The sequence below is a fragment of the Chrysochloris asiatica genome, unplaced genomic scaffold (genome assembly GCF_000296735.1).
Source record: "Chrysochloris asiatica unplaced genomic scaffold, ChrAsi1.0 scaffold00209, whole genome shotgun sequence".
In the NCBI taxonomy this organism is placed as follows: domain Eukaryota; kingdom Metazoa; phylum Chordata; class Mammalia; order Afrosoricida; family Chrysochloridae; genus Chrysochloris; species Chrysochloris asiatica.
Window position 1 is genome coordinate 1329172 of NW_006408727.1, and position 12263 is coordinate 1341434.

Below are 12263 nucleotides of genomic sequence, written 5' to 3' on the forward strand. Positions count from 1 at the left end.
ATTGATTGTTTAAGGGACGCTGCCTGTCTTAGGTGGTCAGTGCGAATTCCTCAGTCTTACCAGTCATTGAGACTCATTGCAGCATGGCAATGGCTCTGTCTTAAGTAGCCGAGGTTCCACGTGATCCTTACCCGTCTCTGGCCATACATCCAGCATAAACAGCCACCATCCGAGGAAGGCAGGGAGGGAGGAGATCAGCTGGGGACCCCATGCACCAGACATTGCCGGCCCATCATTCATTTCTTCACTACCAAATGTTGTTTCTGTTGTTGTTAAGTGCCATCAAGTTGGTTCCAACTCATAGTGACCCTGTATAAGTTTCCCGAGGAGCAGCTGGTGGGTTTGAACTGCCAACCTTGTGTTTTGTAGTCCAGTGCTGATCCTACAGCACCACACCAAATACTGACTTAGCACCAAATCTTGATAAACAAAATAGATAGGACACTTAGCCTTGTGGCGCTTTTACTGGGGGGTTCAGTCATGGATGTAGACAATAACATTATAGTTCAAAAAGTGCAACAGGAGGGCATAGGGCTTTGTTGCCCTATGCACAACAGAGAAAAACACTGCCCGGCCCTGTGCCACCTCACAATTGTTACACTTGAGCCCATTGTTAACTGCCACTGTGCCAATGTACTCATTATGGGTCTTCCTTTTGTTTGCCGACCTTCCACCTTACCCAGCATAATGTTCTCCTCCAGAGACTGGTCCCTCCTCATAACATGTCCAAAGTATGAGGAATGAAATCTCATCATGATGGCTTCTAAGGAGCACTCCGTTGTACTTCTTCCAACACAGGCCTGCTTGTTCTTCTGGCAGTCTATGATGCCTCCAGTATTTTTCAGAATCTTGAACACGTAAATATAGGCGCACGTAAATCAAAAGTCTGCCTGGTAGTGGTGGTGGTTGTGGGCCACCGAGTCAGTTCTGATTCTTAGCAACCCTGTTTGGGGTTTCTAAGGCTATAAATCATTAGGGGAGCAGAAAGCCTCATTTTTCTCCTGAAGAGTGCCAGGTAGATTTGAACTACTGAGCTTGTGGTTAGTAGCTCAGTTCATATTCCACTATCTACCTACCAGGGCTCCTTAGAAGACTGCCTAGAGAATGTCATTTCTGAGCTGACATTGTAGGTGGAATAGGAATAATCAAAGTGAGGTGTGTCTGTGAGGGGCAAGCTGGCGGTGGAAGTTTTCTAGGCAGTAGAAAGAGCATGTACAAAGGAAGAAGTGGGCATAGCATGCATAGGCAGTCTCAGTAGTCTCTTTTTGGATGTTTGCCTTTTTCCCTCTAAACATCCGTTCTCTTCATCTTCCTTCTCTGCACTGTGCGTTATTTTCTTCCTTATCTGGCTCTCTCCCTCTCATCGTACAGTTCTGAAAGCAGAAATGTAGGTATGTTTAAACCATCTCTTAATACTTATTTTAAAATATCCTAATCTTAATTTTAAAAGAATAGGAAATTGACCTTTGTTATTGTAAATACTTTCTTCTCTTAACCAAAAAAGAACTCTCAAGTAGCTTGCCTTCTACTTAAATTGAATAATTTTCTCTTTTTGTTGTCAGTCAGTGAGTATTGGGACAAAAGCTTTTGAGAGTAAAAATACAAACAGCTACAAGAAGGAGTTATATAAATGTATCGGTTATTATGTACAGCAGGGGAAGAGAAGGCATAGCAACAGAAGATACCCTAGCTAAAAGCACTAGTTGAAAACCAATGAATTTTGCAATTAGAGGGAATAGCAAATAAAATCCTCTGAAATAGCTTGTTAGAAGAAAATGTTTTAAGAGTTGAGATTCATGTAACAAATAGCACTTTAGTAAATGGCAAGAGTAAGCCAGCAGCAAACCATATAAAACACCCACCTCCGAGGCTTAGATTTCAGCACTGGTGAGGGCAAGCTTAGAGTCCTGGTGTGGTGCTGTAACATAAGCACCGGGCTGCTATCTACAAGTTAGCAGTTCAAACCCACCAACCGCATCTTGAAAACCCTATTGTAGTTGTTATGTGCCGTGGAGTCGGTTCCGACTCATAGAGACCCCTGTACAGGTTTCTGAGGCTGTAAATCTTTACGGGAGCAGAAAGCCTCATCTTTCTCCCGCAGAACAGCTGGTAGTTTCTAACTGCTGACCATGAGGTTAGCAGCCTGATTCGTAACCATTACGCTACCAGAGCTCCTTTGAAAACCCTATAGAACACCGCTATGAGTCGGAACTGACTCAACGGCACTTAACAATAACAAGGGCAAGCTTAAAGTCCTGGTATGGTTGTTATAACATAACATGGGTTGCAAACCAGAGGTTCAAACTCATCAACTGCAATTTTAAAACCTTGTGCAAAGTAACTATGAATTGGAACCAACTCAATGACACTTAACCACAAGGGCAGGCTTATTTCTGGACACCAGTTTAATGAAAGAATACTACCGGCCCAATTAGTTACATTAACAGTAATAAGAGCTTTGATAAAACAGACCAGTTACTGTTGAGTCCATTCCAACTCATGTCTGTGCCAATATAGCTGTGGAAGCTCCGCTGGCTTTTCAGTGGCTACTTTCTCTCTAAAGTAGATTGCCAAGCTTTTGTGTTTTGTTTGTTTTTTTAGGCATTTCAGGGTGCACTCAAACCTCCAACCTTTTGTTTAGTGGCCATGTGCTTCACTTTGGTATTACCCAGGGATCCTGTTATCTTGATACATGATTTATAGTAAACAACAAGGAGATACTTCATCAAACACAGGATTGAGTCCAATCCCTAATTAAAATTCTAAATAAAATTTCAATATGGAGATTCTGAAAATGATTTTTTTTTTCAAGCCTGTATTTAAAAAGAAGAGCCAGTGTCATAAGTTAATAGAAACATATCTTTGTTTCTCAAATAAAAGCTCCAGTAATAGGGAAAAAGACAAGAATGTCTCCTGTTCTTGGTTTTACTTCATAAACTAGTTCAACAGAATATTAAATATCAAGAGAAAATAAATAGTTAATTATGGTTAGAAATGAAATGCTTGTTCAACGCCTAAAGGTTACCACAACATGTATTTGCGTTTGAAACCAAACCAAATTCATTGCCATTGAATCAATTCCCACTCATGTTGTTGTTGGTAGGTGCCATTAAGTGGGCAACTACTCTTAGTGACCCTATGCACAACAGAAGGAAACACTGCTTGGTCCTGCACCAAACTCACAGTCGTTGCTATTTGAGCCCCATAGCTACCGCCACTATGCCAGTCCATCTCGGTGGTGGTCTCCTTCTTTTTTCTGACCTTCTATTTATTCCCACTTATAATGAACAGTTCCACGAGAGCCAAAATACGACCTTGAACATATTCCCACCTGAATTTAGAGATCCTCTGAAGAACAGATTTGATACATTAAACACTAAAAACTGAAGACCAGAAGAATTGTGGATGACATTAAGAACATCAATACAGGAAGAAAGCAAAAAGTCATTAAGAAGACAAGAAAGAAGAAAAAGATCAAAATGGATGTCAGAAGAGACACTGAAACTTGCTCTCCAGCATAAACATGCTAAAGAAAATGAGGGAGGTCCAAGAGATTAACAGAAAATTTGAAAGGTCAGCTCTAGAAGACAAAGTCAAATATTATAATGAAATGTGCAAAAATCTAGAATCAGAAAACCAAAAGGGAAGAACATTCTCAGCATTTCTCAAGCCGGGGAACTGAAGAAAAAATTCAAGCCTCAACTTTCGTTATTGAAGAATTCTCTGGGAAAATTATTGAATGATGCAGAAAGCATCAAAAGAAGATGGAAGGAATACATCAGTGTCAGAAGAGCTGCCAAAAGAACCAACAAATCTGTCTTGGAAGAGGTGCAGCCAGAGCGCTCCTTGGAGGCCAGGATGACCAAACTCCGTCTCTCATACTTTGGACATATTATCAGGAAAGACCAGTTGCTGGAGAAGGATATCATGTTTGGTGAGGTGGAGGGTCAGAATAAATACGAAGACCCTCAGTGAGATGGATTGACAGTATGTCAGCTTAGTAGGCTCAAGTGTGGCAACAATTGTGAGGTTAGTCCAGGACTAGGCAGTGTTTCATTCTGTTGTGCATAGGGTCGCTATGAGTTGGTACCAACTTGATGGCACCTAACAACAACAACAACATAATGAACCCTATACAGGGTTTCTGAGACTATAAACCTTTACAGGAACAACAGCCTCATCTTTTCTCCTGCAGAAGGACTGGCAGGTTTGAACCACCCACATTGCAGTTAGTAACCCAGTGCCTAACCCACAGCTCTACCAGAGCTCCTTGTATTTGCCTTACTAAGGCCTGAAAGTGTGATGCAAGATATCAACGGATTAAAATGACTTTCATTTTAATATTCTAATGACATCATTGGAGAAATATTGTAAATAAGGTTTTTGTTTTTGTATTATGAATAAGAAAGTAAATAATGAGGGAGAAAATGTATATTGGCCTAATTTGAGAGTTCAAGAGAATCCAAGGCATAAATCCCCTAAAAAGGGGAGTTTGAAGCATTTGAGAGTGGCAGCTGAAATGTGTTAAATAACCACTTGCTAAGTGTTGGCCTAAGTGAGTCAGTCACAAGGCCTGTCTTTAACGATGTTGCTGCCCCTTGATTGTCTCCTTCACAGCAGGACGGGAAATTCACAAATATCATTTCTGTCTTTTAAAAATCAAATCTGGCCGTCTGTGATTCTGTAGGTTATTTTTAAGTCTGTTTTCTTCCTACTGAGCGGCACAAAAAGGCTCCGTCTCTGTATGCTTTTAGCGACCCGCGGGACATGGATTAAATTGATTTCTTAATCATTCTCTCACTTGGAACTGTTGAGAGTAATTTTCAGCCATTTTGTGCTTCCTCATTATGCAAATATCCTTAGTTATACAGGCTGTGCACTCCAGAGCCCAGCATTTCCAAATGAGACAACACTTAGGACAAATGCTGGGATCTTGAGCTGTAGTCACTATGACAGAAAGGTGTGCTAGCAAAAGTATGTTATAAGACATCCTATTTCAATCATATTTTAACCTGATCATTCAAAACTTCTGAAATGAAATCTTCAGTCATTTGCTCTGTTATAAAATTGCATAGTGCACATTCCAAGAAATTTTGCCCTGTTCAAAAATAGTTGATTTTTTTTATTAGTCTTAGAAAAATACATTTTAAAGATATTACATATCTGTTTTATCTCCTTCTGGAACGGTTTTTAATATTGAAAATTTTTTAACAAATTGTAAGTTTTTACATATTTGTGCTTTTTAATAATAGAAAATATTTTAGAATACATAAGAAAATACATATCAACCAAATATTCCCTTGTCTGCCTGATGCCTATTTTTTGGGCAACAGATAACTGCATGAAATCGGCTGCATTTGATTTTACAGGATAACTTCCAAGGTACTGGGCTAATTGTCTGTATACATTGCTGCTGTCTTCTTGTCTTGAGCCTGGCCAGTAATGACATCCAAATGATGAAGGTGTGGCACTGAACCACAAGGTCGGCAGTTCACGCTTAGCAGCTGTTCCTTGGAAACCCTATAAAGGGTCAGTATGAGTCGGAACTGACTCAACGGCACTTACCACCACCACCGTGAGTTGGAACCAACTCGACGGCACTTAACAACAACAAACCATGGTATTATGGATTAGGTGTTGGGCTGCTAACTGTAAGGTCAACAGTTCAAACCCACCAGCTCCAAGGAAGGAAGAAAGATGAGGCTGTCTGCTCCTGTAAAGATTTATAGTCTCAGGTACCCTATGTACTCAGAGGATCACTGAGTTGGAATGGACTTGATGGCAGTTGGTTAAATGTATTAAATGTCTTCTGAACTTTCAAAGTAAAATCCATTGGAAAGTTGAAAATCTCTACTCTACTTTGCTTACTACTTGAGACAGGTTTTGAAAATGCCATGAAACATTAATAAGGTAACAAAAAAAAAACTAAACTAAAAATAGGAATTAAAATGAAGCTAGCCTTTTATGAGGCCTCTTAGGTGGCACAAATGGGTAAGTGCTCAACTGCTAACCCAGAGGTTGGTGGATCGATTCCATCCAGATGTATTATGGATGAAAGCCCAGTGAATCACTTCTGAGAAATCAAGCACTGAAAACTTCGTGGAACACAGTTCCACTCTGACACACATGGGGTCCCCATGACTGATAATCAACCCAGCGACACCTGGTTAGCATTTTATGATTGTTGTTGTTGTTAAGTGCCATCGAGTCGGTTCCAACCCATAGCGACCCTGTACAGGGTTTCCGAGGGTGTAAATCTTTACGGGAGTAGAAAGCCTCATCTTTCTCCCGCGGAGCGGCTGGTAGTTTCGAACCACTGACCTTAATGTTCGCAGCCCGATTCGTAACCACTACGCTACCAGAGCTCCTTTATGATAGCTGGGGTGTAATACTAGCATGGCTGTTTGCTAGTTCTGCATTACTCAGGTATCCCCCACAAGTGGCCAGGGATCATCCAATACATTTTGAAGGGACCCCAGAAAGATTGCTCAAAGGTCTTAGAGCTTTAGATCTTTTTCTGAAGACCAGTTAGGGACCCACCCTGCAGATTATCAACCATTGTAGATGCAGGACATAGTTTTTTAATCAGCGTTCTAATGATAAAAGGCCTTTGAATAGATCACACGTGTTATGAATCTCTGCAACTGACTGCTCTACTTAAGAACACAATATTCTTTGCTGGCACAAGAGCCCCGAAGCTCCCCGTGGGTTCCATGCTTGACTTGACATGTTTTGACACTTGTGCATTGAATTTTACAAAGCAATTTTTTACAGAATAGTTCTGGAACGATGTGTGAGGTTTACAAAGCAACGTATGGGTTTTTACCCCCAAATAGTTTCCCGAAACATTGAAAAAAGCCTTATTGTTTAACACTTTCCGTAGTACTGGATGTACACAACACATTTCCATTTTGTGTCTTTATTGTCATAAGAGTGTTTTATGCTTCTTTTTTCTCTCTCTATAATTTTTCTACTGTCCTTCACTGGAGTATATGAAAACTTTAAAATAAACTTCCAAATTATTTCATTAGATTGATAAATTTTATGTAAAATCAAGTGTAACCTTATGCATCTTGGTTATAAGTGAATGAACTAACTGTGCTTGTTTCCTAGGTGTGTGCAGAAGAGAAGTGTCCCACACTTGTCAATCTGGCTCACATGATGAGTTTGTACAGCACACACACATACTCCAGAGACTGTTCTAACTGGATCAATGTAGTGTGTAGATACCTGCACGACTCCTTCTCCAACACCACGTTCAGTCTTGTGACTTATCTCGCAGAGGTAAAGTTTTTATTGGTTTGGATCTCAGAAAACGGTGGTTAATGTTGTTTTTGCAAAATTCATTCTTGCCTTTGAAATCCTTTCTAAAATAAAATTTGCTGTTGCTAAATGCCGACAAGTCAGTTTCCAACTCATAGTGACCCTACATAAGGTTTCTGAAGAACTGCTGATGGGTTTGAACCACTTACCTTGTGGTGGGCAGTCCAGTGCTTATCCTAGAGTGCCACACTAAGACTCCATAATAAAAATACAAGCATACAAAATATAATAATGATAATACAGCTTTTAATAATATACAGCATGTAATTTTACAGCTTAATACTACCACTAATAACAATGCGATATTTCTACCATCTGCATTTTTATTTCAATGATACATTTGCTTCCTAATCTAAAATATCATTTGTGGGAGGCTCTAAAACTGAAATCATTAAAAAAAAAAATAGCCCTAGAACATCATATAATGTTAACATTAATCTCTTGATACCTAAAGAAACAACTTCATGTCTCTAAATGTAAATCATGTAAATCATTTAGCAGGTACAGAGACAAGCTCAAAAGGAAGAAATTCCTATTCACGTATAATATTTGTCAGTTTATAATAAAGGAATGCTTTCTTTTCCAAAAAGTTGGCCCCTAGAAATTAAATAGTCCTGGTGTGGCACTATAGTATAAGCACTAGACTGCAAGGTCGGTGGTTCAAACCCACCAGTTGCTCCTCAAAAACCCAAAACAAGGCTGTTGTGAGTCAGAACCGACTCAACAGCACTTAACAGCAACAACATAATGCTATACAAACTTAAAAACAATTACAGCTGAGTTAACAGTTTAACCATGGCTCATAGCACAAAGATTTAAGTTGGGTTAATTTCCAAGTGCTTCATGGCTGCTATGGGTTTTTTTAAGTGTTGGTTTTGATGGTTTGCTTCTATCAGATTTAGGTTTAACTGAGCCAATGATGTGACCTGATACCTTCCTGATAGCTTCCTAGATGGAATGAATGCATGTCACTAGGTTTATCTTATACTAACCGTGTGGGACAAGAGTCAACATAAAACCAGGCCATCTTTGGCTCTGAATTTAACCCAGGGCCTTAGACCATCTTCACATTTGTGCTGTTGAAAAGCTCACCATTACGGTAACAATGTTGTTGTTGTTAAGGTGCTGTTGCATCCATTTCAACTCACAACAAACCCGTGTGACAAAGTAGAATGACCTCCTAGAATGATCTAAAAGATGATTGTAAGATCAATAGGTCTTTCTCCTGTGGAACCATTGGGTGCGTTTGAACCACCAAACTATTGGTTAACAAATGTAGTGCTTGGCTGTAGCACCACCACTGGGCTCCTCAGTTTTCCCTAAAGATCCAGTCACAGGTTTCTCATGTCTGGAACTGGCAACTGTTGTGTACCTTACACTGACAACATTTTCCGTTGTGTATGGAGAATGCTTCTGCCTCAAATTTTATTCTTGTTAGTGTAAGTTATTGAGTCCGAACTAACTCAACTTCACAACAACAACAACAATCCTTTTATTAGGAGCCCTGGTGGTGCAGCGGGCTAAGCATTGGGCTGCAAACCAAAAGGTCATCAGTTTAAACTCATCAACCACTTCTCAGGAGAAAGATGAGGCAGTCTGCTTTCACAAAGATTTACAGCTGCAGAAATCCTGTGGAGCAACTCGACTCTCCCATAGGGTTGATACGAGTCGGGATGGTTTTTGTATTCTTTTAGCATTACTAATAATTTTCAAATTTAGTGCCAGCGATAGCATTAAAGGAGTCCTCATGTGGCGCTGCGGGTTAATGCCCTGGACTGCAAAGTTGGCTTAAACCACTAGGTTGGCTGTTCAAGCTCACCACCTACTCCTTGGAAACCCTATGCAGGGTCGCTGTGGGTCGGAACAGACTTCACGGCACTTAACGTCAACATAGTACTAAAACTAACTTGTTAGTGCTATGGAGTTGGTTCCAACTCATAACCACCCTGCATAGGGTTTCTGAGGCTGTAAATCTTACGGGAGCAGAAAGCCTTATCTTTCTCCTGTGGGTGTTGTTGTTGTGTGCCGTGGAGTCGGTTCCGACTCATAGCGACCCTAACACAGGGTTTCCGAGGCTATAAATCTTTACGGGAGCAGACCGCCTCATCTTTCTCCTGCGGAACCGCTGGTGGTTTCGAACTGCTGACCTTGTGGCTTGCAGCTCAATTTGTAACCACTACGCTACCAGAACTCCTTTCTTCTGTGGAATGGCCGGTAATTTCAAACTGCTGACCCTGAGTTTAGCAGCCTGACCCATAACCACTACACTATTATCGAATCAGTTCTCTTAGCAACCCTGTATAGAGTTTCAAGGAACGACTGGTGGGTTTGAACTGCCGAACTTGTTGGTTAGCAGTCCAGTGCTGATCTTACAGCACCACACCAAAACTAGCTACATGTGTTTAAAGTGACATTAATTTACATTTCATCTGCCCCTCAAAACCCTTTGAAAGGCATAGGTAGAATTACTATTTTGTACTTTTAAAAACTCAAGGCTCAGAGAAATTTAAAAAATGTCCAGTGTCTTCTAGCTTTGAAGAGAGCTGGTGGGGATGTTGGGGTGTAATTATCCTTTGGTGATACTGGTATACTGGGTTTTCCCTTAGCCTACAATGTGTTGTTGTTGTTGTAGTTAACTGCCGTTGAGTCGATTCCAACCCATAGCGACCCTGAACAGGGTTTCCAAGGCTGTAAATCTTTACAGGAGCAGAAAGCCTCACCTTTCTCCTGCAGAGCAGCTGGTAGTTTTGAACTGCTGACCTTGCGGTTGGCAGCTAAGTAAATCAGAGACAATCCTAAGATTATTATTTTTAAAATAATATTTCATTCTCCTCTCTGAGCCAAGAAAAAGCGAAAATGATAGACGTTATCTTTAGCATCTTAAACTCTGCATTGCTAACCATCTAACCCAAAACAACTCCTGAATTAAAGCTATTTTTTTGTTTTCCAGTATCACAAATGTAAATATTGACATTTTCCTTAAGCTGATCAAAGTATGCTTTTTAATATTTCTTTTAGTTGTTAGAAAAAGGATTATCAAGCATGCAGCAATCATTATTACAGATCATCTATAGTCTTCTGAGTCATATTGACCTCTCTGCTGCTCCGGTCAAGCAATTTAATTTGGAGATTATAAAGATTATTGGCAAATATGTACAGGTGAGTGACTGTAATAATTGTAACAAATTAGAAATGACCGTAAGTGTCCAGGAGTAGTGAATTGGTTAATCCATAAATTAGGCTTTCCGGATAGTCACAACGTGGTAAAAATGTTTTCAATGTTAAGTGAGTAGGTCGCTATTTAATAGTAGGACTGATATGGTTCCTATTTGTGATTTTTAAAGTTGTATCTGTGGATCTGCATTTCGGTTAAAACTGCAGTATGTACATACAGGGCAGAAGGTCACCATCTCTGGAGATGTGGATTCCCACACATGGTTGTTGCTTTTGTACATTTCTATTTCTAACTACATTCTATAGGATGAAAACAAAACAAAAAATAATAGTACTTTTTTTGTGTGTCTGATATAACGTGCTAGAAATTCAGAAAGTAGAAAATCAGACTTAATTTAAAGGTAAACAGTGAAGAGCCACCTGGTCTCTATGCTAGTAATCAGAAAGGCCTGGATAAGCACGTCAGCTTTGCCAATGATCAGAGACCAAACTTTTTAAGAGTCTTTACAGATAAATATTTTGTGTGTGCATTCTAGTTCTGTCTGCATTCACCAAAGCAAAATTTTAGAAATGGAGATGCTTGGCTGGTCATGAGTTGATGTTCTAGCCTATGTCTAAACATAATCAAACATCATCAAGATTTTCCCTAAATACTTAGGAAATCCAGACAGCTCTTTTTATCCTGGAAAATCGATCTGCACATATTGAAAACTTAAATTCTTTAGTGATCCTGTTTCTCTTTTGTATTTTATCCCACAGTAAGTCAAGCTTTGTGCATCTTCAGCTTGTTGTACTGTGGTAGTTTGCATGTCTCTAATGCTGGAAACTGCGCCACCAGTATTTAAAAGGCCATGGTGGACAGGTTTCAGCTGAGCTTCTACTATCAGACAGGATAGGAAGAGGGACCTGGCGATCTACTTCTAAAAAATTTGGCCAGTGAAAACCTTAGGAATAGCAGTGGAACTTTTGTCTGATATGTTATCCATTGAGCCCCTCTGCTTGGGTGCCATTCAGAAGATGATTGGAGAAGAGCTGCCTCTTGAAAAGTGAGTCATACCTAATGGTATGGATGGAGTTGTTTCAGAACATTCCTTTGCTGCGGTGGCACGACTCAAAACGAGAAGAAGCAACGACGAACATCCATTAATAATTGGAACCAGGAATGTACGGAGTATAAATCTAGGAAATTTGGAAGTTAACAGTAGTGAAACATTTGAAGATCAGTATCCTACACATTCGTGAGCTGGACTGGACTGGTGTTTGGCCATTTTGTATCAGATAATCCTACGGACTACTATACCAGGAGTGACAAATGGTTTCGCATTCGTTGTCAAACAGAATATTTCAAGATGTAGCATGAACTACAGTGCTGACAGATAGGATAGCTATACACGTCTAAGGAAGACCAGCCCTCACCTTTTAGCACTGATTACTAAGGCCAAAAGGAGCTCTGGTAGCATAGTGGTTACGAATTGGGCTGTGAACCGCAAGGTCAGCAGTTCGACTACCAGCTGTTTGGGGAGAAAGATGAGGCTTTCTGCTCCCATAAAGATTTACAGCCTCAGAAACCCTGTACAGGGTCCCTATGAGTCGGCATCAACTCCACGGCACTTAACAACAACAACAACTAATGCCAAACATGAAGAAATTATTTTTACCAACTTCTTCAAGTTGAAATTAATCAACCATGCAATCAATATGTATTGATAATTGCTACTGACTAGAATGCGAAATTTGAAAACAAAGAAGGATCATTACTTGGAAAA

At 40.0% G+C, this 12263-nt stretch overlaps 1 protein-coding gene across 1 annotated transcript in view; it reads left to right on the top strand.

The window, feature by feature from the left end:
• Positions 1-12263, top strand: part of FRYL (FRY-like) — a 176602-nt gene that overhangs the window by 120384 nt on the left and 43955 nt on the right. The window contains exons 45-46 of the mRNA XM_006872668.1: positions 7114-7284; positions 10342-10482. Coding sequence (XP_006872730.1) covers positions 7114-7284; positions 10342-10482 — 312 coding nt within the window. The remainder of the gene's footprint in view (positions 1-7113; positions 7285-10341; positions 10483-12263) is intronic.